General features: G+C 38.0%; 1 protein-coding gene across 2 annotated transcripts in view; it reads left to right on the top strand.

Annotated features, from left to right (window-relative positions):
* The first annotated feature begins 782 nt into the window (after positions 1 to 782).
* The window catches only part of LOC137260980 (MOB kinase activator 3B-like), a 357,679-nt gene continuing 330,669 nt past the window's right edge, over positions 783 to 27,792 (top strand). Inside the window, exons 1-7 of one of the 2 annotated variants that reach the window (XR_010954833.1) lie at positions 783 to 848; positions 7,104 to 7,254; positions 8,032 to 8,125; positions 10,050 to 10,183; positions 11,769 to 11,884; positions 13,040 to 13,126; positions 13,865 to 19,724. Coding sequence is in view for 1 of the 2 variants with exons in the window: in XM_067798571.1 (XP_067654672.1) it covers positions 801 to 848; positions 7,104 to 7,254; positions 8,032 to 8,125; positions 10,050 to 10,183; positions 11,769 to 11,884; positions 13,040 to 13,126; positions 13,865 to 13,894 (660 nt within the window). In the remaining variant the exon portion in view is untranslated. Of the gene's footprint in view, positions 849 to 7,103; positions 7,255 to 8,031; positions 8,126 to 10,049; positions 10,184 to 11,768; positions 11,885 to 13,039; positions 13,127 to 13,864; positions 23,500 to 27,792 lie in introns of those variants that run through there. The other variant, XM_067798571.1, reaches the window with a different exon arrangement.

Below are 27,792 nucleotides of genomic sequence, written 5' to 3'. Positions count from 1 at the left end.
GTATCATAGGATGTCATGGGGTTTTCAAGATCATGTCTTATTCATCAGAGAATCTGGATTGGTAAGCAAGCATAACTTTGCTTATGTGAATACCTCACCAATACAAAAATAACACAAGCAAAACACACAAGATCTAGACAAAAGAGAGTGAAATAGAAAAAAATGAAATGAACTAAAATCATTATTATTTGGTTTAGACTGATCTAGCGAAACGTTTAGTTTACGAACAAATTGGTGGAGAGACTATATATATCACCCGACAGATTTCAAGATGAAGGACGCAAATAAAATATGTCCATTCTCCTGTTTTAAAACTTGGAATATGGAACAATACACACCAGTGTGCCTTACATCTTTGTAACGGTAAGATAAGTACGTACGTATATGGAGATGTGCTTGTTCAGATTTTGCTTATATCATGTAAAATACTTCTTGGTTTACGGATAATATCGAAAACAGATAAACAACTGATGATGCAAAAGTTATACTGTGAAAAAAACACCTTAGAGGGATTGTTTATTCCAACTTTTATCATTGTATATTTGTTTCACACTTTCTCACACATTGAAAATAGCATCGTATCTTTTTAATCCAAATACATTACGACCGTAGTTCTGAAAAATACATGTGTGGTCCAAAAATAAAAGAAAGACGCATCTTTAATATGTGCACTGGCCGATAGCCTGGGTGCCACAGAAAACCTACTACATTTATTTGCAAATCATTTGAAAAAGATCATCTTTAGTATTGGTGACAACGATAATAGTTGTTAGGGTAATAGCAGTTTGAAAGAAGACGAAATGGCGGCTGCTAGAGATGCATTCGCGATTTTCTTCAAGAAAGATAAGGTACGTCTTGTTCCAGCCTTGTAATTGTTTGTACACACATCTCTTCAACCTAGTTTGTATATAATACTTTTCATGACAAGTTTTTTATTTGCCGAGCATGTTACAAATGTGGCCGATGTTTTGAAGCATGAATCATCGGGCTTCCTGTAGGCTCGTCATTTTGACAAGTCTGGCTACCGTGGTTGTCACCCAACTTCCCGAAAGATCCATAACCACCCCACGTTATACGTGCATCAGAACTAGTTTTTAATTTAAAAAAAAGTGTTCAGAAAATCCACCTATTCTGCCCAGGTTAAGTATTTTGACTCCTGTTCCCCTGGTCCCTGGCTTTGACATCCTCGTGGGACCTATAAATACACACTTCCTCCTTCTCAGTGTAAAGTAGCCTCTAGAAATATCGCTGAGATTTGATTCTGTTTTCTTTACCACAAGCTGCAAAGATGGCTACTTGTCACGTTTTTGTCACCATATCAACTTGAGCTTGTTGACCATGAGATGGGAATTCTAAGTTGTATTTATGTATATATGTTTAGGCAAAAACCAACCTGTATTGTCTCTAATCTCATGAGTAAAATACTTAAAGGCACAACGTTACTTTTTCAACAATATTTTTGTCCAATAATTAATATCCGAAAGAGAGTTGAATTTGACGTTCTGGTGATATCGACGATTGCATTGCTAGCGCTCTATCAGAGAAGTATGTGCACGATCAGAGTGCACAAACGGTTTCATCCTCAGGGAGGATGCCCAGTTCCTGTCATGAGACGTTTTATTGACAATTGAAATCTACAAGTTCAGTTATATAAAGAGCAAATAAGCATCCATAGTATTTATAGAAGATCATCATTACCACTTCAGATGCAACATTAGTTGCCTGTATAACAAAAACTAACAAGTGAAATTCATCAAAATCAGTTGTCTGTTAGTGACAGGTTATGTATAAAACAGGAACTTGAGGAAGCCACATGATGAAAACATTCTCTCGCAGTGTGGAAGGAAAAGTATGGCTCTTCATTGAAAACACACACCAAAGACCCAGATGTGGCAATCTGCTACAGTTTCGCCAATATGATGTCATCATTATTTTTATAGGAAACACATGATATTTTTGTGTGACATAGATAAATAGTCGTGCCCCGTTTATCCAAACACTTGTGTTTTTCTTGAAATTGCCCGGATAAACAAATTTCCAGATATCAGAATTACGGATCATATGTGTATGTACCTGTACAAAGAAATGTACAAAGTAACAAACATAATAGGCCTCAGACGTAATCTTTATTGATAACACATCAACAAATACAATGCATACATAAAATATCACATCACGTTAATTACACTTGCACACTTGCACCATTTGACATGTGTCAACTTAACACTGAGAGTGGCTGGCTACATTGTCCATCAGTAATATGACACATCTTCTTCTCAATCTCATCTGTCTGTCAAATGATAGTAACCAATCCTGAAACAGTTCTGAAGTCATCTACACTTTGGCATTGTTCCTGTACCTAACATAAACTTCCAGATTGAAGTCACTACCAAAACAACAGGGGACAACAGTTTATCAGCATAATTATAGTGACTCACAAATTCACACATCTCAAAATTAGCTCTGTGTCACCTTGCTAACTACACATAGATAATCTTCCCATGCTTCAAAGACTGCTGTCTTCTATCACGTTTCATGTTGGGGCACACAAGGCCAATTGGTATTTGCATGTGTAAACATACTGACAGGTGCTCAGCCATCTGGATATATGAGACAAAAATGCCTATAATTTAGCGTTTTGTTTGTGAAAATGACTGTCCAGTTACGGAAACTGGATATCTGAATAAGTGAGTAACTTTACAACGTTGTGAATTCGTTTTAAAGAATTTTCATTCGGAAGTTGACTTTTCCGGATATCTGAGGTTTGGATGAATGGGGCACGACTGTATATGTAAAGAATGTATTATACCGGATACCGGAAGTAATGTTTCTTGGGATGTGCTAATAGTTGCACATTAAAGCCTCTAGCAGTAAGGTAATCTGTTTACGCCACCATATTGGATACTTAAGCTGTTAAGTGAAGCAGTGTTTTCTTCCCGAAGTTTTCAAGGGGTAGGAGGGTAGGTATCTCCCTATTAGGAGATATTTGAGCTATGCGAGGTGGCTTTTGACTGACACAAGCTCAGAGATTTTAGCAGGTTGGTTGTATACTCTTGCTATTAAATCCAAGAATCCCGCAAACTTAACTACAGACTCCGTCAGATATTTCCTCAGTCTAAGTAAACTTACCCTTAGTACTTTTCGTTACCATGGTTACACTCCACTACTGAGTCTAACAAAACCTTATGGGAGGTCGCGTCAGGTAACCTTTGAAACTGACCAATCAGAACACAGATTACCAAATAGCGAAAATGCACATTCGCACATATCTTTTGAACTTTTTGTCTCGAAAACATTTGTATCCAAATGATACCGAATGCTATTTAGCGTACGCACGCTTCTGGGTGATGCACATGGCGTATGTACAGCCATGACAACAGTGAGTAAACAGTCGCTGAAAATAGTGTTTTTGGCAATATTCAAGGATTTTATCTTGCGGAAATATTAGCTAATGGTAACCATGTCAACAAACTCCAAAGCGTATATACTGCAGGTCAAATAACTGTGTTATATGTGGATTTTTGTTTGTGGAGAGATCTGTGTCAGTGACCTGAATATTTTTAAAGTCCCTCCTATCCCCAAATAGTAGCCGTTGTGTGATTGGTTTAATCTGTTTAATTTCGCGTTTGATTGGATGGTTATTGGTAACTCAAAGGTTACCTGACGCGACCTTCTACTAGGTTTTGTTAGACTCAGTGGTGGAGTGTAACGAAATACACTGAGACTAAGTTTACTTAGGCTGGATATTTCTTTCGAATTCAAAATCCCTCAAAATAAGAGGAGTCGAGTTCTCTTGTCGTACCTGTTCTGGGTAGGGATCGCTTTAAAGCACCCCAGGATGACTCTATCATATTGGTGTGGCACCTGTCTCAGGATTTTTGAAGTTTATGGAATGATAACCAGTCAGGTGTGTGAAGTCTTCCTCCTGAAGACAAGTGTATGCTCGCCAGCAATCACTTATGACAGTCGTTCCAGGCCTGATGCATTTGAAAATGATCAGAGTCAATGTTGAAGAGTCCCTCTTGTCCATACAACTTACAAGTGAAAAAGCACTGTTTATTTTCCCTGTCAGTTCCCCCAAATACACATTGTCCTTCCACCTGCTTCCACGACTGGAACTTCCTTTTTCCAAATTTTGATTTGTCAATTTCCTCAATTCTCCCAACCCCACCAATCTGTTCACAGTCCTCCTCCACACATACCACACACATTTCCTTACAAAAGTGGTACCGGTCACAAGTGGCATGACCAGATGAAATGTTTAACTCCGCCTCACAAAATCCAGTGGGAACTTCCAAACTCAGCAATAAGTAAGAAGCAAAATTTTGCCATTCTCAAGTCTATTATTTTCAAACCACGGGTTACGGCAAACTGAAAACATTTTCCAACAAGCGTTTTTGTTACATTAGCAGCACTTTTCTGTCTGTGCTGTAGGTTTTGTCCATGCACAAATAAAATGTCCCAGTCTCACACTTGCTGCATGTTTTCCCGTCCCAACTACCACTTAATCCCTTTCTTCTCAAATAACGAAACAATTTTTTGTCTTCACTTAACCGATAAACATCCCAAAGTTGCATTTTAACTCAGGCTCAAAGTAATTGAAGTTGTACAGTGACCAAACAAGGTGGTTACTATGTAGGGACATAGCATGGTAATGAACCAATCAGAAAACACATTCTGAAACACACAGTAGGACACACAGTAGAACACACAGTAAAACACACAGTAGAACATTCCCACGGTAAACAGTTCCGCTTCCCAGAAGGTATAGCACATGTTTGTTTAATGCTTTTAAAGAATTACGCTTATATTTTAATTCATGATTAAGGTTCCCTAAATCAGAAGTGGGTCAAGAAATTCAAATCCTGGAATTATTTTTATCTCAGTGTTATTTTTTTTTCACCTTTCCTTGCTCGCGAGCGGTTTCCAATATCGTCACAATCACATGATCTAATTAAATATGGCAGGCAAGTTTACGCTTTAATGCATGTGTACCGAATATGTCTTTATCACTGTAGGTTAGCAAATCAAAGTTTTAAATGATATTATACATAAAAATTACGTTCTTTTCATCAAAACCCCTAACACCAGGATATATATATATATATATGGGGCATATGCACTCACTTTATCTTTCCGTTTATACAATAAAAGTCTTATCATCCTTTACAACTTGCCTGAAATCTTTTAGTGAAATTTCCCAGGCGAACAGCTTCCAAAGCCGTTGCCATATATGTGCAATGTAAATGAATGCTCCGTACATCGAAAACTGTAGCATGTGTAGTATACAGTGTTGTTTTTGTGCCAAATTGGTCTCAATCACTAGTTGCATTATTAATAATCATTCCGAAAGACAACTCTTTTGGGTCCTGTTGAAAAAAGTTCAGTCAGTAGAGGTCTTGAGAGTCGATTTAATGCAACATTGCATTAATTCATTCAAACATTTTAATTTCATATCTTAATACGTAATTTTATTTCGAAATAAATCATATGGTAGCTTTTCTCTGGGCTGATAATATTAATGAACAGGGCTGAATTTGTTGCAACCCAATATTACAAAGTCCAGCCTAGTTATTAGTCTAACTGGCACCAGGTGCAAGTTTAGTTTTGATTAGGTAAACTTCCGAATAAAGCATCAAAGTAATTGCATCTAGATATTGCAATAAAAGCAATGTAAGTTGTAATTTTGCTGGTGTTACTGGGATTTTGTCATAGATGGCAGCTGGTGAAAGTATATTTACATCTCTTGAATTGAGCCCTGATGGGAGAAATGCAATGGTGATTTTTAGAAAAGTGTGGGATCATAGTGTGCCTTTAAAAATGAAATTCAGTGACCATGGGGACATACCCATGTGTACATCCATTTGAATACATTAATCAGACATGTACTACTATGTAGTTCCAAACTATGGTAATTCCTAGTTGCTAACAGAATGGGAATAATAAGCAAAGAATCATTTTGAATCCAATTCATTTGAAAACCTGTTCATCTTCATTTCTTAAAAAGGTCTGACATCTGAATAAGCATGACAGGAGGCCCCAACCTGAAATATTAAACAACAGAATCTTAGGGCAAAAACTGAGGATAGTAGTGCTGCCGTGAATGCACTAAACCTAGTAAGAGGCTAATACTTTATGTTTAATGAATAGATAGTTACAAATGTGATATTTATTCATGAATGTTAATGTTTAATTCCAGTGATTAAAATGTTAAACATGTCATGTAATTGTTAAGGTTGAAATATTTCAGTGATTGTATCTGCAAAGCAAACAAGCAACACATAGCAAAGGATGCTACTTATCAGGCTTATAGCTAAATGACAGTGCCATAAGGGCCATAAGAGTCAGGTTGCTGCATGGCTGGGATACATTCCAGTTTTAATGTCTCACATAACAGCAAAAGAGTTCCAAGTAAACACACTCCCTTGAAAAAGTTCAGAAATATTTTATTTCAACAGCCATGAATAAGGAACTGATTTTGTGAAGGGATAACATTTAATTCAGCGAACTCATGAGTATGGTAACTTTGCCTCATCTACAGTCAGTGCTAAACTCTCTTCGGCTACCACTAGAACATGTTGAGTTGAAGGTAGAATTTTGTGATTGCATATTTAGGTAAATCACAGGGTTAATTTGCTGCCATTAAATTCTAGAAATTACATATTGCATTTGATAGAACACCACAACATGCTCAAAGATACAGATTCGTTGTTTAGTACAATCCAGTGATTGGATCATAAGTATTGATCCTTGTTAATGGGATACAATAACGTGCCCAAATGGGGAGGTATGAGTCTTGAAATCTCTCTATATCTACAGCCTGTGCTTACAGTAAAGTTAAATTATTGAGCTTCCTGGTCTCAGCGTACCTCTAAACATCAGTGTTTGCACATTTAGTGTTGTTATATTTACTCTCATTAGATAATGTTACCAGACCAAACAGAATATTAGTTCACACAGACCTTGGGCAAGGAAATTGCAGACTGCATTTACCTATGAATAAGACCCTTTTTATTCATTTATTACTTTTATTTGTTTTTATTATTATTTTTTTTTTTTGTCTATTACTTACGTAAAAATTACTAAATGTGCTGTCATTTCAGACTTTCCGTCCTCGGAAGAAGTTTGAACATGGTACCATGAAGTACAACCTTCACAAACAAGCCAATGCTTCCCTCAATGCTGGTATTGATCTGAAGGAGGTTGTTCGACTCCCTCAAGGGGAGGACTTGAATGACTGGATAGCTGTGCATGGTAAGGGAATGAACATTCAAAACATGGGATGCTTCAGTCTCATTAAGACAACTAAACAAAGACCTGAGGACATTATGTTGATACTTATTACGGTCATTCTTCCATTAGAACATAAACTACCAGATTGTGAAAAAGAGGGTCAGAATCTATTTTCTATTTATGTGATTTCTGATTGGTTAATACAGGGTGTTCAGAATGACAGCTAAGGGATGTAGTACAAATTTCATCCTAAATCATTCTATAATTATTGCTTCAGTGAGGAAAATATTTGACCCTGAAGAGTTTTTCCTTGGCCTGCCAGAAATACTTGAACTTTGTGTTCAAGTGTTGACTTGATATTTTTCAGGAAAGAATTTTGAATAGAGGTTGCATTTGTGCTTTAAAGCTGCTTTCTCATTGGCTAATGTCAACATTGTTTGTAAGCCCATTGATCGGTTAAAGTCTGTGGAAAAACTGTTCTGACTTGAACTGTAATGGGTTTCCCCCCCAATCTTTGTGTTCCATTATTGAGCACAGATTTGATTTTAATGAGATATTGGAGAGTTTGGGTTTTTTTATGATTTAACCTTGGAACAAAAATGTTTCATACACCAGTTGGGAAATGTTGCCACATTTCACTGTTGACTAGATGCATGGCATGTGCTAAAGGTCATGTGCTTGAAGAGTAACCTCCCTTTCCATATTGCTGTTCCTTGATGTTCTATTGTGAAATTTCTCCAAGACTTTGTTGTTTACTTCTTCCACTTAACCTATGGTAGATTTTATTTCACTTTTCAGTTGTTGACTTCTTCAACAGAATTAACCTTCTCTATGGTACAATATGTGAACACTGTACAGAACAGACTTGCCCAACGATGTCAGGAGGACCAAAGTGAGTTATTTCCACATCCTGCTTTTATGATCAGGGAACTCCATCCACTAACTATTCATTATATTACACCATTCGTAAGCCTCTGATAAAGTATGGAGCTAAGTCGTTATGTTGTAACAACTGACATGACTATCATTTTGTGAATCGGGACCCCGCATATCTTACATTATCTATCTTACATTAGGTGTGTAGTAGTCCTTTGCTTCTGAGGTGACTAAACTGGATTGAGCCATCAGTTGTTGCGACAGGGATTTTAATGCTAAAATAGGATGGCAAGGGTAGCAAACAGATTGACTGGTCACACTTGGTACCTTGCTTTATTATCATGATTATATGTCTTTGTATGCTGTCAGTGTGGATTGATGCTCAAATATCAATCACTGTGTGTGTGGATGAATGCTCAAATATCAATGACAGGATTGTCTGGCCCAGTCTGCTTTCATATAGCCTTTTTCTTCACTTAACGAAAAGTATCGAATGGCAAGGTGAATGGGTGTAGTTTTACACCGCACTCAGCAATATTCCAGCTATGTGGCAGTGGTCTGTACATATTAAACCTGGACCAGACAATCCAGTGATTACATGAGCATCCATCTGCACAAATTGGGATACAATATAAGTGATCACTTTGTGTCTCGGGAAATACAGGGTTTAATCAGTCCCTCGTAAGGTTGTATTCCCCTCACCTCCGCCTCAGGGAGTACAACCTTACGAGGGACTGATAAAACCCCGTATTTCCGGAGACACGATGTGATAACGCATTTGTCTAGCTGATTGTTTTCACTAAATCAAAACAAAACAACACGCATCGAATTGACTTGCTGCCATGTTGACACCAGCTGATCGTTTGACCTCAAAGCACCTCACGTTACTCGATGCACGCTTTTCTCGTCACGCGTAGTGGGGTGACATTACTTTCGTAGAGGGAATACAGGACTTTTATACTCCTGCTCGTGGATCATGATGGATTGGCATGGTATTTTATCAGAGTCACGTGGACCAATCAAAACTCGACATTCTTACATGAGGCTAGATAATGACATTTGCCAACCGGATCTTCAGGTCCCAATGGCAAGGAAGCAGATTTTGATTACAAGTAGCCAAATTCCATTCTTGAATTATGCAAGACCTAACAGACATGTTATCTCCCGATGATTCAAATCTGAGGAAATTACACTATTTTAAAGAACAGAAAGTGTGTAATATCTTATGGCAATGTAAATGAGGACATGTTTGATATGTTATCTATGTTCAGTAATATCATCAGGCAGGTAAGCTTTGTGATGCAATGTATAGGATTTCCAGGTGGTGTGCATGGATGGTGGTTCAATAACCTTGCTGCATCATACTTAAAGATGTTAAAAGGTGGTACAGTGCGATTCAGACAAGTGGTTAACAAAAGTTAATGTAACATTTTTTTGTAGAAAACCAGGTGTTCACAAGTCTAGGGACTACTGCCTACATCTACCCAAAGTCATTTGCAGCACCTACTTTTGAAAATCTGAGAATTGATCATCAGTTACCCTTGCTTGTTGTAAGAGGTATCTAACAGGATTGTTTGCACTTAGTTGACACATCGTATTCAAATTGAGTAGACCAGTGCTCATGTTTTTGATTACTGGATTGTCTGGTCCAGACTTGATTATTTACAGACTGGCCCCATATAGCTGGAATATTATTGAGTGTGGGATAAGCTAAACTCATTCACTCACTCGCCCATAACAGTACCAGCAAGGGAAATTGAAAGACTGCCTCAAAGGTGCCTGTTAGCATCACATGAATGTTTAGTTTCTTTTAGATATGATATGCATGTTTTACTGAAAAGCCAACTGTCTACAGTTCAGTAGCTATATATGATGTGGCAGTAGTTAAGACAAGTCCCATATGATTCTCATCCGTGCTGACATCTGCCATCTTGTTCCAGGTACGAGTACTTCTGGAGTGATGGTCAAAACTACAAGAAAGCCACAGCCCTCCCAGCATCTCGGTATATCGCTCTTCTCATGGAGTGGATAGAAACACAGATTAATGATGAGACCATATTTCCTGTTTCTGCAGGTAAGTTATTACAGTCTTGTGTCATCGTATCAGTCCCCACATCTTGGTATATCATGGTGAATAGATGAGTAGAAAACATAGATTATTGACAAGACCATAATGCACTTAGCAGTATACCTATCAATGATATAAGTCTCACAGTAGCCCCTAAAAATAGCAGTGGTAACATCACGGGGTAATGTGTTAACCTGTTTGTTACATCCATTCTGTTTTGATATGGCTTGTTTATCAATTTGATTGGTTGATCTGTGTCTGGGTGATTGTGGAAAAGTTGGTGAGCAAATAACAAAGTATACAATTGTTTATATTTATACAACAACTTCTTGTAAATTTCATAAATCCAAGTTTCAATGCAGATTCTAATACTGATAATGATAATGGGGTTCAAATCTACATTGACACTTTTTATCTATGCCTCGTCTGTCAGTCCGTCCATCGGTAATCATTTTGTTCCCGGAGTATAACTCAGAAACCGTTCAATATTTTTAGACCAAACTTGATAGATATAATAATCTCAACCTGTAGTTGTGCTTTTACTATTTACAGAGTTTGTGCCTATTTATTTTTTTTGTTTGTTTTTCCATGGAACATTTTAGTGTTAGTCTAATGGTGGGGTGGACTTCGTTTCCGCAGCAGAACTCAAAAACGGTTCAATAGTTTTCTGCAAAACTTGGTAGATATGTGTGGCAGACCCCAAAGTGGTGCCTTTTGCTGTTTACAGGTTTTTGTGATTTATCATTTTTCCAGTTTCCATGGAAACGTTTCGGACTTAGTCTCAAAAGTGAGAGGTGTGTTTCGTTTCCACAGCAGAACTAAAAAATTTCTTAATATCTGTCAGTAAAACTTGGTAGATATTTATGGCAGACCCCAAAGTGGTGCCTTTTGGTATTTACAGATTTTTTTAATTTATTATTTTCTCGGGTCCATGAACATGTTGCAGACTTCGTTTCCGGAGCACAACTCGAAAACCATTTCATATCTTGCAAAAGATCTTGGCAGATATATGACACAGATCTTGAAATGGTGATGTTTTCTGATTACAGATATATGGCATTGATATTTTTCATGAATTCCATGGAAACAATTCAGACTTCGTCTAAAAACACAATAAGTAATGGTCCGATGACTTGTCCTTTCAAATATGTGGGGGTTGGGGGAATATGTCATCTTCTGATGATTCTTGTCTGGATGTGATAACGAGGAAGTTGTATTCTCTGTTATATATGTCAGGAGTGTAAGAAAGTGGAGTTATCTCCCTTTGTGCAGTGTCTGATCTGCACAACTAATTTCCTGTGACCGTGTACTGCAGGTGAAAATGTATTGCATTCAGATAAAAAAAATACATAATTCGGTTAGATGTTACTTGTTAAAAATGTTATTGTATGGCAATTTTTGTGTCATCCCTCATTTCAGCCGTTATCTACATATCAACAGATAGCTGTCAGGCTGATTTGATGGCGGGTAGGATATAAAAAACTCAGATCATCTTATTGGTTGCATAGTACTGACAAACAAAAATAGTACCTTGGCCCATATGGGTGTGTTTGTATAGATTCATTGTCACAATGTTTGAATCTTCTTTCAGAGACACAGTTTCCCAAGAACTACCTACAGGTGGTGAAGAAAATCCTCAGTCGCCTCTTCCGAGTCTTTGTTCATGTCTACATTCATCACTTTGACAAACTTGTCGCCATTGGCGCCGTACGTAACTCATCTCAAAGAATTCCAGTTTTTTGTCTGTTGTTAATATTTGAACCAAGAAAAGGTTGTGTAGTAGTCTGTTGGTTAAAGCGTTGGCTCAAGACAGTGAATACCTGAGTTTTGTTTCCCACATGATCCTAATGTATGAATCCCATTTCTGATGTCCCCCTGCCATGACATTGCTGAAATACTGCTATAAGCGGCATAAAACTAAACTCACTCAAACTGAGTAGTCCTAATTTACGACCAGGTTTCATAATGGATGACGTGTTACATCTAGTAATTGCTAGCTGTCATGGTGATGTCTTATTCCTCCCAGATGATCATCCCCTAGATGTTAGTAAAGTTTGTACCCAATTTTACCACAGCTTGTCAAAGCCATATATAAAGACATTGGCAGTAATGTTAAAGACAATTCTATGTGATGATTTTGAAAAACATATGACAAATGATTTTGAAAAATGTCCTGTCTAAATATGTAGAAGTTGTAAGAGCATGAAGATGTTAACATATGAATGACAACTCATTTGTAATTGAAAAAGATTTTTCATTTCTACTGGTTGCATCATCTTCAAATGGAAGTGTCTGTAGCCAGTTCATTCACTGAATGAGGCAAGAAGTAGCCCTGGGACATTGTTGCAGAAAAATAGAAGTCATAAACATATATGTTTCATGTTTGCTGTTTCAGTGTCATTAAGCTATCATTATCTATAAACAAAGATGTGAGGTGATGGCATTCCACTAGACTTACAGGATTGTGTGTTTATGTGTGCATGAATTTGGTTTTATATTGTCTTAGTGCAAGTGAGCACCTGTTTAACACTTCAGCACAAGAAAGCAGTGTTATTGTTAGTAGGTTGACATTATGGGTCATGACACAACTACCTTTTACCAACTTTGATCAGCTAGTCACAGAAATGAGAATTTTCTGTAGATCTCTGAGAATTTTTTTTCATTTTGATAATTTTTTTAGCTCAATGTAAATCTGAAGTAAAAACCCTCAAGACCTCCGTCTAAATTTTCAGTGAATGATGCTATGTTGTTCTCATGTCTGTAATGAACAAGAATTTTACAAAATATGTTTTTGCTATGTTGCAACAGTTCTGAATTGGCCACATGTGAAATGTGTGTTTTAAATTTAGCTGTTTGTTTCAGGAAGCTCATGTAAACACCTGCTACAAACACTTCTACTACTTCGTCAGTGAGTATTCTCTGGTGGATAAGAAGGAACTAGAACCATTGGTAAGCTACTGTTAATATTTGTACTGTATGATACAACTGTGTCACTATGTAGAGTTGACCCTTGAAGGTCCGGGGTAGAATAGGCCTTGCTATGAAAGGCGACTCTGCTTGTCGTAAGAGGCGACTAACGGGATCAGTTGGTCAGACACACTGACTTGGTTGGCATGTGATCGTTTCCCCATTGCACAGATCGATGCTCATGCTGTTGATTACTGGACTGACTGGTCCAGACTCGATTATTTACAGACCGCTGCCATATAGCTGAAATATTGGTGAGTGCGGCGTAAAACTGAACTCACTCACTCGCTATGTAGACTTGTGTTCCTTGTATGTCCAGGATCTGTCATATTTACGTGGTGATCAGTGATGCTGCAGTTTACTATGAAGAGTTATGTCTCCTATGTATGCCAGGATTTGACATACCTGTTTTCATCGGATCCGTGGTGCTACAATTTACTATGAACAGTTGTGCCCCCTCTCAGTGCTAGGGTCTGACATATCTGTGTACAAGTGGTAATAGTGCTGCAATTGGTTGTATAGAGTTGTGTCCCTTGTTTCTGCTAGGATCTGAAATGGGTAAGTCCATGTGGTCCATGGCCCTGAAAATCACTTTTTGGAGTTGTTCCATATAGTTGTGTCAGATAGTCTGTAGTGCTGTAATTCACTAGCATAGCATGTGCAAGGATCTGATGGTATGTATTGGTTGTCTAAAAACTTATTCTTTACTTGTGTTTGCAGAGAGAGATGACGGAGAGAATTTGCCACTAGTGCTGCCAGCCACCGTTACAAGCTGTACATTGCAGCCTTCACCAAGCACTACCAGTGTAGAAATGCAGGGCTATATTTTTGTGTCTGTGAGCAGTGGGCTAGTTTGTATGCACAGAATCTGCTCTGTGAAATCATGGCCTAATTTGTCTGAATAAAGTGCAGTTTTAGGGTGAACGTTACATTAAGACATAAAGACATCAAACTAGGCCACCAAAACAAGAAATTGTGCCCATGCATGGAATTAATGCAGTACTTTATCATTGAGGAATGTTAGACTTGTGATCACATCATATCATCTGATTGTTTCAAAAAGTGTAGCACATTTTCTGAATTCATACATCAGGAATTGAAGAACGTCAGCTGCTGAGCTGTAATCGTGTCACTGTGGACGTTTTTGATGGATGTTTTGGAAGTGTCTTGAGATTGTGTACAGTTATTATGGAATGGTGCTTCCAAATATTTTACACATTTAGCAGGGAATTATCTAGGAATTTCACCTTGCATCATTTTCTCCTAAAATATGTGTAAATAAATGCAAATATTAAATAAGTTCAAGTTAAAATTTGATTAATTGGGAATGGATGTGTCATTATAAATTTGTAACTAAAATTCTGTGGACTATGAGGTGTTGTTAATGCCTAGATGAGTCCCTGCTGATGTATAATAGAACCAGTACCCTGTTCATAGTCATTCCAGTGCAAGCATTTCAGATAGTGGACAGATTCTAATCTCATAAATATTTGATTTTTGTGCAATACCTCTCCATTTGAAGATCTTATGACTCTTGACTAGTGGAGGGAGAATAGGATGCAACATTAGCAAACTGACACCCAATACAAAAAGACGATGAGTGGGTTCATGAGCAAATCTGATGTCTGCCTCCTGAAAGAATTTGGTTTTTATTTCAAACTCCAAAACTTGTATTTTGGCAAGAGAGAGCCATAGAGTACACAGATATTCTTTCATTTGTTTTTCACAGTGCTAAAAAATGACCGAGTATTCATAACAATATTTTGGTGCTTGCTTCCTTAAACTTGGAGGACGATGGGGTAGTCTAGTGGTTAAAGCATTCGCTTGTGATGCCAAAGACCTGGTTTTGATCCCCCACATGGGTACAATGTGTGAAGCCCATTTCTGATATCACCCGCTGTGATATTGCTGGAATATTGCTAAAACCATACTCACTCACTCACGTAAATTTGGAACTGATCCTTTTTTATTTCTTGTCAGGATAAGTGGATCAAATATTCTTGTCTGAATTTTCAATTGTACCATGGATTATTAAGTCTGAAAATTGGTTCACACCTGACACACCCTCCCAGGAGGAGTCATCAGATCTTCATACAGGGGATATTTGTATCGGGGTAAAAGATCCAATTTTGATGAGATTGGACAGAATGCAGCTTGATAGCTAGGATCCTTAGTGACAACCTTTACCTTTCACCATCAGTGTCCTCAGGACTGGTTGCGTCTGACCTGTCGCTTCCGAAATCCACCGATTACTCTCCATCAGTAATGTCCGACAGGTAGTTCCAACATTTTGTAAACACTCATTATCAACTGATACATATGCCAATATCCTGGCATATGTTGCTCAAAGTTTCATCAGGTTTTGTGGGAATTTGTAGCCTCAAACAAACCTGACTTTTACATTGATACCTTCTTGGGCAAGTTCGTTATTAGTTTAGTCAGAGGTTAACTTCTGTGCAGCATCAACTGTCAAACAAACAGAGAGAGAAACATTAGTGATGAACAACTTCTTTATTCAGGTGATGTGACGTTTCGATACTGACTCTTGTATTGTCCAGCAAGTCTCCGAATAAAGAAGTTGTTCATCCACTAAGTTTCTCTTATCTGACTCACCAACTTCTAAATATGCCACTCAAAGATTCATGGAACAATCATATTTGTTAAAGCCTTTTGTAAAATATCTACTGGCATCACTAAATTTCATTGGTCCTTCGTATGATTTTCCCCATCACATGACCACTGAAATAGGTATTTTCAGATGATCATTTTCAGATGGTCTGTTATTCTCTGGCACTGACATTTGCCAAGTTTAGAGATTGACATGGTGGGTTACCCTGTGGTTCAGCCATCACACTTCATGCTAAAGTATATTTTTTTCTAGGTATTTTTCAAGAGAGTTGTTTGTGCTACAATTAACGTTAACTTGCAACTATTTCATTTTTTAGAAATCTTCAAAATTCACGACTCGGAGTAATGCAGTGTGTTTAATTTAGAATATGTTACTCTTGCCTGAGAAGGTATTTTTCTTTCTGTGTAAGTTTATACTCTGTGGAAGATGAACTGTTACCAAGGAAGAAAAACTGGCTCTGTCATCTCATGGTGTTGAATGTGTGTTATGAGAATTTACAGTCCGCCCAGCCTGACGTAATACACCTATTAGGGGCTGTTTGATGAAGCTCTAGGGCACTTTACAAGCATTCTTGATTTGTGTATACTTTCATACCATAGTGTGATTTGAGACAGCTTTAATGAAGGTGTGATAGCATAGACAAGTTTATTGAACCATTCTTGTTGTCTTGATCAACTTGAAAGTTAATTTCCGTCATCAATTTCTTGTACATTTTCAATTTTGTCAACAATGTGACATTTTGATTTTGAATGGTGAAGGGTATATCTTGTCTGCATTATCACACCACCCCAGTAATGTTATAACGTAGTGTTGACATCTCATTCATACAAAGCCACTATCATCCTCACTCACAGGGGTGTTGCATTCTGGTCATACACTTATTAACCCTGGATTCCCCTCTGAACAGCCAGCAAAGATTTGCAGTCAGATCAGTGTGCATTAATAACTTGGCTGTGTGTCTTTGCATCACCTTGAATGAAACAGTTTTTCGGACACTGTAATGAGTGTGCATTAGCCGTTTAACTGTTTCATGATCAATGGCAATGGCCTGAGGATGTTTTTGTGTTTGGTGTAAGTACCATTCATCCTTATCACGTTATCACCATAGATCGTGACATGCTTGTGGCTGTTCAACACCGAGACGAGGCTTCAGCCGCTCCCAAAGCAAAATAGTATAATCCCACATGCCATGTTAGTGTTGCCAAACAGGAAAGTCTTTGTTTCCTGATAATACAGTAATACCGTGAACCTCCTAGTTAAGGAAGGCAACCTGTGAAAATATAGCAATTAAGACTAGAAATTTGCCTGTCTAGATTCATATGAACAGTTAAATCATCCATAATTAAACAAGAAGTGCCAAAAGTCGATTTTATTTGTTTGGGAATAAAACATGGAAGACCTTCATCAAAAGATAACATCTGAGCTTATTTCAGTTACTGTTCAGATAACATATAGAGAGGTCAAGTGTCTGTTATTGTCTCAAGACTGGCTCAAAACAATCTTTTTCCGAATTTTTGGCGAAGATATTTTTTTCACCTTAAGAGCTGTCAGCTTTAGACAACGATCAAGTGTTTCAATAAATGTAACTGAAGATTATTTAAATCTGTGAAGTAGTGTGTCTTGGCCTTGTCTGTGGTCTGAGGACATCACACTGGCTGTCACAAATCTGTGAGCAATTACAGTGTTACCCTACCTAGTCATATGAACAGCTGCATCGTTACATGGCTGTTGCTCGGTGTAAATATTGTGTAGTTACTGTCCTTTTTCAGTGTCATAATCAAACATTTGTCCTTCATATTGGAGTCTTGGATCTCGCACATGAACAAGGATATTGTCTGCAGACTGAGTTATGGGTCCCATGTTTTCAAATGAAGCCACATTATAGGGTTACTTTGCTATATTTCAACATTTGTAAACCAGGAACTCCCTTTAGTGGACAGTCACTAGGATCAGTTGGGTCCTCTATCCAGGAGTCCTCGCTCTGTTTGTCTCAGAAGCTCAGTACTTAAGATGATCCTGATGGATTAGAACTGACCAATAAGGTGACCAATTGACCCTGTGTAGATACTGGGTTAGAATATATGCCCACAGCAGACTGTATCTGTCGGAAGAGACCAGTAAATCAGGTAGTCAGACTCAGTCATTGTATCCCAGCTGGTGCTCCTGAAGTTTCTGGTATACACGCGGCTATTTACATACTGATATAGCTAGAGTATTGCTGTCCAAAGTGTGAAATCAGGAACAAACTGACTGCCTGGATAACAGTTGTAGTATATTTTGAATTTCTTACAACAGCAATATCTTACCTTTGTGAAATGGGGCCAACTTTTGAGAAATTTGCTTCAAATTTTAACTTGAACACATTTTGTGTTGTAGGATTAATGAAAAGAATCATTAAAGGGATTTGAAAGATAGCTTCATTTTGAAATTCCTTTGTCAGCCTGTGCGGTTGAAATGATAAAATATGGATTTGCTGGTGCTATAGGAAGAATTTCAGAAGTAGTATTTGGAACTTGACTCACCTGATTTTGCATTCATATTCAATATGATATTTGCAGTGTGTAATTCAGTTAAATCTTCAGAAGATATTTGAATTGTAGTGATGAATGAAGTTTTCCACTCTTCCAGATTTACCACAAATAAATCATGCAAAGGCTATTTTTGTAGTGCCAGATGCTGTTCCACAAAGTTATCATGGCACCAAGGTGTTGGTCATTTTGCTAAGGTGATTGATCATAGGGCTAAGGTGATTGATTTGAGCACTAAGATGATTGATCTCAGTGCAAACAGAATCAATTGTAGCGCTAAGGCTATTGATCATAGGGTTTTAGTGATCAGCTGTAGGATTAAGCCGAATGATCATTGTGCTAACCAAATGAATGATTGTACCACTAACATGGTAAGAGATTAAGCATGAGACAGTTGTAAGTTGTAATGCTCTGATTGTTTTGTGGAACCATGCACTGGTCTTATTTCGTGATCATACATTTTGATGTCAGTTGCAATTTATCGAGCATTTCTTATGCTAATGCTTTGGATTTGCTACAATGTTTACTATTTTCTAAACTGTATACATGATGTGCATTGTTGCCATATCTTACAGCTGACAAATGTTGAGTCTTTCATAATTCCATCAGTAATAATTTTCACTGTCAGCACCAGTGTTGTAGTCGTTGCACATGCAACTTCCTTAAGTATCTGGTCAAGTTGTGTCTATTGTGTTTCCAGATGTATTCTGTCCATTTGACCAAATATCCTTAAAAGAATGAAAAGCTTTTTATTTTCCTGAACAAACTGGTGTCTGGCTATGTGGGTGAAGGAATGCAGTTCTTTTTGCAGAGTTGTGTCCCATAGTTGTGCCATAATAAAGGGTCATGGGTTTGAATCCTGCACTACTTGACTCTCCTGTCACATTGAGGCACATCTGAATACTTTTAACTTACATGGCTCACAGGCTTATGGTGTAGCCTAAACTGTTGAAGCATTGACTCGTTACACCAAGTCCTGGGTTTGATTCCCCACATGGATACAAGGGTACAGTCTGTGAAGTCAGGATCTGATGTGGCCGCTGTAGTGCTGGAATAGTACTGGAAGCAGTTTAAATCCATCCTCACTGGTCAGATTCACTCAAGATAGGGTGTCTGTAATACCTCATTTCTGAGGGTTTTTGTTATGTGCCCAAGGTGAATTGTCAGGATGATCCAGCTGTTTGTCACCACTGCCATATTTGCCAAGGACGGGGAGTTTTGGACAAAATAGACATGACTTAACCCAGGTGTTTGAGGGAGAAAATGTTCTTGTCAATGTACTGATTTCAGTGATACAGTGTGCTTATGTATTGTTTAATTGTTAATAACTATGTATGTATGTACACTCGTGTCAACCACTCTGGGCTCTTAAGATGGTCATGAACTATCAGTTGATTACTGCAAGAATCATTTAAAAATACATGTATATAAAATTGTGATTTTCTTAAATATTCTTTATTCTCAAGAATAGCGTAAATATTTATGGGTTTTCTATTTTCTTTCGTCTACACGACAAAAACTTCAGAATGTGACCTTGGACGACAACTGCCAAAAATGTTCACTTCGTAAAGTGCAGATATTGTGAGAGATTTTTACAGATAATCACATTTGTGACATCAAGGGCCCTTATTTGTTGCTTGGAGTTGAATATTTTGTTAAGGTATTGAGAAGTACTTGTTTCTAGATTGTTGTAGCAGTTTGCCTGTGCATAATCTATCGCTCTTTCCGTATGTGACAATTCAATCATGTTTGAAGCTTACACTTTCAGACACGTTTACATGAAATATGGCATCTTCAGGTATATGTCAAAAATGTAGTTTGAACTATTTTCTTAAAATTGTAGAATGTTAAATATTTACCCTGACAATATGATATTTAGAATAATAAAAAAATATTAATGGAGTTGTCCTTGCATGCTAAATTATTATTAAGTTCTTATCTGGCAGTAGGGGTGAAAATGATAAGAATTAAGGGTAAAAGTGTTTTTTTTATTTATTTATTTATTTTTTTATTTATTTATTTATTTATTTATTTATTTATTTATTTATTTATTTATTTATTAATTTTGTTTGCTTCGTTTGATGTTCTGAAAAAAAAAAGAATTTTACAACTTAGAGAAACCTTTTTTAGAAACCAATCTTGGCACCTGACAGTGTAAGCTTCTCCGACTGAAATGTATATACTCTTGTGATGGGTAAAGGTCTTAGAATGGTTTCTTAACTCGTAGAATTTCAGTATATTTTTCTGTCATGCTTGTTTAATTCATTGTAAATATATTCTTGTGCCTGTCTTTTAAAGCATTTTGTACATTGTAGTTCACGGACTGGACAATTTTATGAAGCAATATTTTGAGATTTTAGAAAGTCCCGCCTAACTGAGTCAGATGAAGTGAGACTCATTTCATTGGTATTTACAGGGCCAAAGTAGTGACAGTATGTTTTTGTAGTAATCAACAATCAAGCTCACTTTACAGGAATTCTGTACTTTCTTATTTCTGTAAACAACACTGCAATGTAGCATTCCGTTAGCATTTATGGTTCATGTTTATAGTGTGGTTAGAATTACTCATTAAGGTATAAATTCAGGATTAACAATCTGTAACCTGATTTTATGGGTTTAAATGTTTTGGTTCAGGTCCATTAAACAATAGGCCCAACTGGCCCTGTTTGTTTTAGGTGACATAGTGTGATGTTGAGAGTTACGTCCCTTTGATGTTACGGGAACCTCTGATCCCAATTTACCTTTAACCTTGTATGTTAAACCATAGTGGTAAATGTGTTAGACTGGCCTCACCTACTGGTGTCCCCTACAGTGATATTGCTAGAATATCGCTAAATGCAGCTTAGAACTGAACGCACTCACTCACTCAGTATTGCTGTCTTCAACATCAGAAGGGTTATGATTTAATGGTCACACTATTGAGTTTGCTTTATAAAATCAGAAAGCTATCATTATGAACATGAACCTGCGATGTGAATCTTTAGTTTTAGCACTTCTGTGATGTCTGACAGTTCTCACTCTTTAGAGTAGTCTGTTGCTCATGAAAATATTTATATGTATACATCCAAAAGTCCCTTATTGCTAGTGTCAATTTTCGGATAGTTCTGAAAAATGTCATGCATTTTCTTCTCTGACATGTTCATGAAATTGTCAAAGAACACCATTGTCATTTGGTCATTATATTGTTTGGATTATTATCTCATTTGATTCAATTGTTGGCAGAATACCCAAATTGAAGATGTGTTTATCGCAGAAAAACATAATAAAACTTATTGAAAAATGCTCAATGCTCCTTTAGATGCTTATGAGACAAACAGTTTTATTTTCAGTATAAATGTATTTGTGAGAGTGAACCTTTGTAGCTTTTTGTTTTAAATCTTATTAATTAGAAACTATGTTGATAAGTTGTCAGTTATGTGTCATAAAAACCTTGACCTGATAGTTGTTGAAGTTCTTTTTGTATAATAATTTTCTTATTTGCTTATTGATTGCAGGTAGTGTTCACAAACATTGTTTTACCTTTATTCCCTTTATGTCAAGTATGAGTATGGAGATGTTCCAACACAAAGTACTAGAATCTCCCAAGGAGGTGCTGTTTTCTGCTTGTGATGCTGAAAGCTTTCAGAGGGAGTGTTGCCACCAGGCTGTTAGTCAGTGATGGAATTACAGGTAGTTTTGGGAGCAGTACCTGGTCTAGTGGCAGTTGAATGTCAAGAGATAGCAGCACTGAAAGGAAGAAAAATACTTTTTAAAGAATTATTTTGTTTAGAGATCTAGTGCTTGAAAGGCCCCATGAACCTTCTTAACATGAATGAGCACAGTGGTCTGGAGGCTGCAGTGTTTAGTCTGTGTGTCAATAGGTCAGATGACATGAATTGTTGCTCATGCTGTCAACCAGTGGTTTACTACATAATTAGCATTGTCTTAATTACAAATGCTATTAATTAGCCTATTACCAGATAGAAATCCGAAAACTGTGAGCTTTGGTTTTTGCCATGCATAATACTCTCACTTGATTCACAAAATATTGTCACTGTAATCTGGCATTTTCCAATGTTTGGAAGCTCCACCCAACAGCTTTTAGGCATCACAAGCATGAGGAGAGTAAGGAATTTCATCTCTTAAGATTCTGCATGGCTTGGCTATTGAAGCAGCATCTGGCCGCTGTATGACTACATGCAAACTGTAGGGCAAATGGGGTTGCGCAGCGTAAAGAATATGACCAGTCTTCTTATATGCGAGTGAAGCGAGCATAGGTTGGCAGCGTACTCCCCTCGCTTCGGATCGAAAAATATTTTTCATGTCAAAATAAAATATCGCCACCATCAAGGGTACACTCCCATTTCCTCACTAGGTTGTGCTCTCAGATTTCCAACCCCAAGTTTACTAATTACTTGCGTGAAATACGTTTTTTTCCCTACGCATAATTCATTTTAACCGCTGCTCGTGGTATTCAGGTCGTTAACTGCTTCCAGTACCCCAGCCAGCTGCCGAATGAACGGAGTGACGGAACAAGAATGAAAAAGAAATACCATATTGCCCAATGTTATCATGAATCTATTGGAATGCATTTGTCTTATTTGTCGTCTCTGTTGTTAGAATTTTTCTGACATTTAGTCTACATAAAACCACTTCTGGCTAAATGGGCGAATGAAGCAGGGGAGGTAACTGTAATTATTCCATAAGGAGTAATAGTCTCCAGTCCCTTCACTCCGTTGAACCGGAAGCTGGAAGGGGAATGGAGGCGAAGAACAGTCTGATATACCACGAGTTGCTCTTAAAATGTTGAATAAAAAAAACCAAAAAGTGTTCAACGTGGAGTTGAGATGTGAGAGCACAATCCAGTGAAGATATCAGTGTATACCTTTGATGATGGTGATGTTTTATTTAGACATGAAAAATATTTTTCGAACCGAAGCGAGGAAAGTAGGTTGCCAACCTTTACTCGCTTCGCGGGAATGTATGAAGACTGGTAATTTTCTCAATGCTGCGCAACCCAGTTTGCGCTTCAGTTTGCTTGTGGTATGACTGTCAACGACACACAAATGTTTATATGTGAGAAACTATATGTAGTAACCTTGGTGAGTGTCAGTAGCCTCTGTTTGTAGTGAACTCTGGCATGTTCTGTGGAGACTGGACATGTCGATCACTGTTTCTGTCGTGGCTGAACCTCATCAAATAAAAACGCTGTCAAATGATCATTTGTTTGTCCTTTCGGAATGAATGCCGAATATCTGAAAAATATGACAAAAAATATGAATTTTAAGTTGTATCTAATTAAATTTGTCGTATTTGTTGAAAGGTTATATATTTTTCCCATGGCACTTTAAAATCCATGAAGTTTCTTTATCCCCAATTGATATGGACTAAAACTATAAGGTGAAAAAGCCTGCCTTCTTATCTACAGAATATGTTACTTATCATGGCGGCTTACCCATAGCTAATGCAAGCCGCAAATCGCTCAGAGTAAGCAAAATGAATCGCTTATTCCGGGGTCGAAGCGTTTATCGCTCTTCCAAAAAATGGCGGCGCGATTACCATTTGCCCGTCTGGCGCCAATAAAGAACGTATTAGGAGAGTCTCGATGACGAGTGATGAATTTATGATTGCTGATGACTACACTGAACCAGTAGAACAAACTTGGGTTGCTGGGGTGTAAGCTGTGTTTTGCCAGTTTGGCAGCCGAACAAATTTGTTCAACCTTCGAATTTAAATTTTCCTTAGCTGCCATTTTGGTTTGAGAAGGAAGCGACCTCATCCAGCGGTTGCAGCGATTGCAAGCGGCTCAAAGTTAGCGCTCCGTTGTCAGGTCAGCTGTACATCGCTTGCAAGCAACCCTATGTTTGATACTATGGTACTACCACCACTAACCCATGGAGCAGAAATTTGAGGATTCCAACCATACGGAAGGATTGAAAAAGTACACACCAACTTCCTGAAATGTATTTTCGACCTGCCTAAAGCTACCAGTAATGTTGCCGTTTTGAGAGAAACTGGACTTTATCGGATTTACATTCACGTCATTTATATATGTATTAAATACTGGACCACACTTACATCAGCGGATGTTAACCGTTTACCGAAACAAACATGTCTTACGCCCAATAGACTGGACGAAGCTGGACGTAAATCATGGGCAACTACCAAAAACTTTCTCTTTCAATACTGCTTTGGATGTACATGGGTAATTCAGGATGTGTGGGACTCAGGATTATTTCTGTCAGTTTTCAAACCGCGCATTGAGGATTGTGGATCTTAATGGTATAATGACGTTGTCGAGAATCCCACATTAAGAACATATACTACTTTCAAAACAACTCACCATAGAACCCTATTTCAACCGTATGAACGATAAACCGTTTTTACAAACTGTCATCAGAATTCGGGAAGACATCACAATGAAGACGAAGAATGAGCTTATTCTTATTGTGCAAAACCTGGATTAATCCATATAGAAAATGAATATCACTTTGTAATGATTTGCAATCTTTATTCACCATTGAAGATTAAATGGATAGTTATTATTACAAAAATCAACATGATTTAAATCTATAAATCTTATGCCAATGCACTGTAAATCGACCATATGTCAGTTATCGAAGTTTATATTCTTTGCGTTAAAGCACAGAATGTCACTTAAATATGTGTGATACATGTATCAAGTTAGTCCTGCATTCATTATATGGTCTGTAAATTGTATGTTTATTAGGAATTCAAAACTCCACGAATCCCGTGAAGGTCCGGGGAAGAATAGGCCTTCAGCAACCCATGTTTGCCATAAAAGGCGTTTGTGCTAGTCGTAGGAGGCGACAAACGGATCTGGAGGTCAGGCTCACTGACTTGTCACTGGTTCCCCATTGCGCACATCGATGCTCATGCTGTTGATCACTGGAATGTCTGTTCCAGACTCGATTATTTACAGACCGTCAACATATAGCTGGAATATCGTTGAGTGCGGCGTAAAACTTAACTCACTCAGCACTTACAACTCCATAAACAAATACACGGAACTTTGACAGCTCGGAAAGCTGAAATTTCTAATGGGCAAAACTTATTTCTGCTCAGAATTACTGAGATTTGGAATATATATAGTGGTGAGGCTCAACTCATGCACGTAATTGTTAATGATATTTTAAATTTGACCTTTGTGCATTAAAAAATATTACATCCATGAAATTCTTTTTCCAACAATAACCACTGACTTTATTCAGTCCAACTTGATGTTCAACACGGCCTGAATGCAGGCATTATTGACAAAAGCTAAGTATGACAGTGACGCATTTGTGTTTAAAACTGAAATTTTGTACATGCACCATTAGCTACGTGCCCTATATTAATATTCTACTGCGTTGTAGTTAATATTTTGTCCAAGTTCTTAAAGTTTCTCAAACGGAAAACTGGTACGTGACGTTTTCATGGGTCGTTCCATCTTGTCCATTCAAAGTGTTCTCAGAAGCAGTTTTTAAAAAGGCAAATGGTCTACATGTAGAGACAAATTTGCTATTCGGAAATGTGACATCCGGTGCTTTTGAAACATTTCGTTGAACAAATGTTTCGCTCTCCTCACCATACACGATAATTCCACAGTCATCTGGTCATAAAATGATTTGTTTGGGAGTTACTAAAATTTCATTTTTAGGTACACCAGCTAAACAAGTCGGCCTGAATGAATTACTTCTTGAATGAATTTTATTCTACATTGCTACCTCCCGTACATTATCTGACAACAATCATTACCCGCGAAGATCCGGGTTAGAATTGATTTTCAGCTACCTAAGGGATCGGGTGGTCATGTTCACTGACGTGATTGATGCTTGTCATCGTATCCCAACTGCATAGTCGATACTCATACTGTTGATCACTGGATTGTCTGGTCCAGACTCGATTATTTACAGACTGTCGCCATATAGCTGGAATATTGCTGAGTGTATCGTTAAATAACCAACCAACAAGCAAACACAAACATAAACACACACGCACACACTATAGATCAATTTCTTGGTCCGAGGTCCCCTTTCACCATCCACAAGAAAACTCTGCTCTGGTTGTCAATTCTCACACCCCTCACACGCCACCATTTCCACCCTCTTCAAATGCATGTTACAGATGGATGCTCGGATAGTTTGACTGAGAGAAAGCCGATTGAAAGACGGAAACAGCCGAGCTGTGATGTATAAGGAAACCAAACCATTCATATGTTTCCGCTACGTGGATCAACATTGATAAGAGCGTCATCTAATTGAAACTCGATACCAAACTGGATTGCAGGCAAATCACATCCCACTCATTCACCAACATCCGTCTAATGAGAGACCATCAGGTACAAGTCTAACCACGGGTGAGATTAACTGACCAACTACCCAGCAAACACATTGTAGTCATCATAAATATAAATCAGAACCATTCCATAACGAATTATGCAAACTCACATAAAATTGAGAGACCGATGCCATTCAAACCTGATTGGAAACTCACAGCTGAATGCAAGCGATTAGGTAATTTGAAGATCAATCTCCGAGCGCTAGCTTGAGGTATCCACAGTTATATGCTAGCCACAAAAAGAAACTCGACGTTGTTAAAATCCTTCGAGATTTCAAAATATGACACAAACAAAGCTTTATTGGATGCATAATGAGATCATAAGACAGGTGGAAGGATAGCAAGTTTGATATCCAAGACGCTGGCCGTCCAGAATGCGAGGTAGGGGTGAATAGAGGCAATAATATCGCAAACTCGGTGGGTTTGCCCATCGCCAGCAGCGTGACCAGAGTGTGTGATCTGTGTTTGTCATCTAAATCTCCAAAGAGTGAGTCAATGAGTTTAGTTTTACGCCGCTTTTAGGAATATTCCAGGAATATCACGACTGGGGACTTCAGAAATAGGCTCCACACTTTGTTCCCATATGGGAAATTGAACCCAGGTCTTCGGCGTGGCGAGCGAGCGCTTTAACATCTAGACTACCATACCGCCCCATAGACCAGCATGACTCCTAGATTTCCTCCAACGAGTAAGTGAGTGAGCGAGCGAGTGAGGGGGCCTGTAACTGAAACAAGTTGGAATCACAGCCAACTCACTCAAGCATCTAACATTAACCTACATATCATCACTCCCATTGGTTTAGTAAGTCAGCGGGTTTAGTTTTACGCCGCACTCAGCAATATTCCAGCTATATGGTGGCGGTCTGTAAATAATCGAGTCTGGATCAGACAATCCAGTGACCAGCAACATCAGCATCGATCTGTGCAATTGGGAACCGATGACATGTGTCAACCAAGTCAGTGAGCCTGACCACTCGATCCCGTTAGTCGCCTCTTAAGACAAGCATAGTCGCCTCGCTGGATTAGATGTGAGCGAAGTGAAAACATCAGTCTCACAGTCAGTCAAATCCACAGCTGTCCATGCACTCTAAACATTAATGACACAAGGTGTTCGCGAAAAAAGGTAGGCATGCCCTACACTACATGCATATTTTCTTTAACTTGAGGCCCGGA

Source organism: Haliotis asinina, chromosome 14, assembly GCF_037392515.1.
Source record: "Haliotis asinina isolate JCU_RB_2024 chromosome 14, JCU_Hal_asi_v2, whole genome shotgun sequence".
Taxonomy (NCBI): domain Eukaryota; kingdom Metazoa; phylum Mollusca; class Gastropoda; order Lepetellida; family Haliotidae; genus Haliotis; species Haliotis asinina.
Note: the sequence above shows the minus strand (reverse complement) of the source record. Positions and strands in the feature narration are given on the sequence as shown.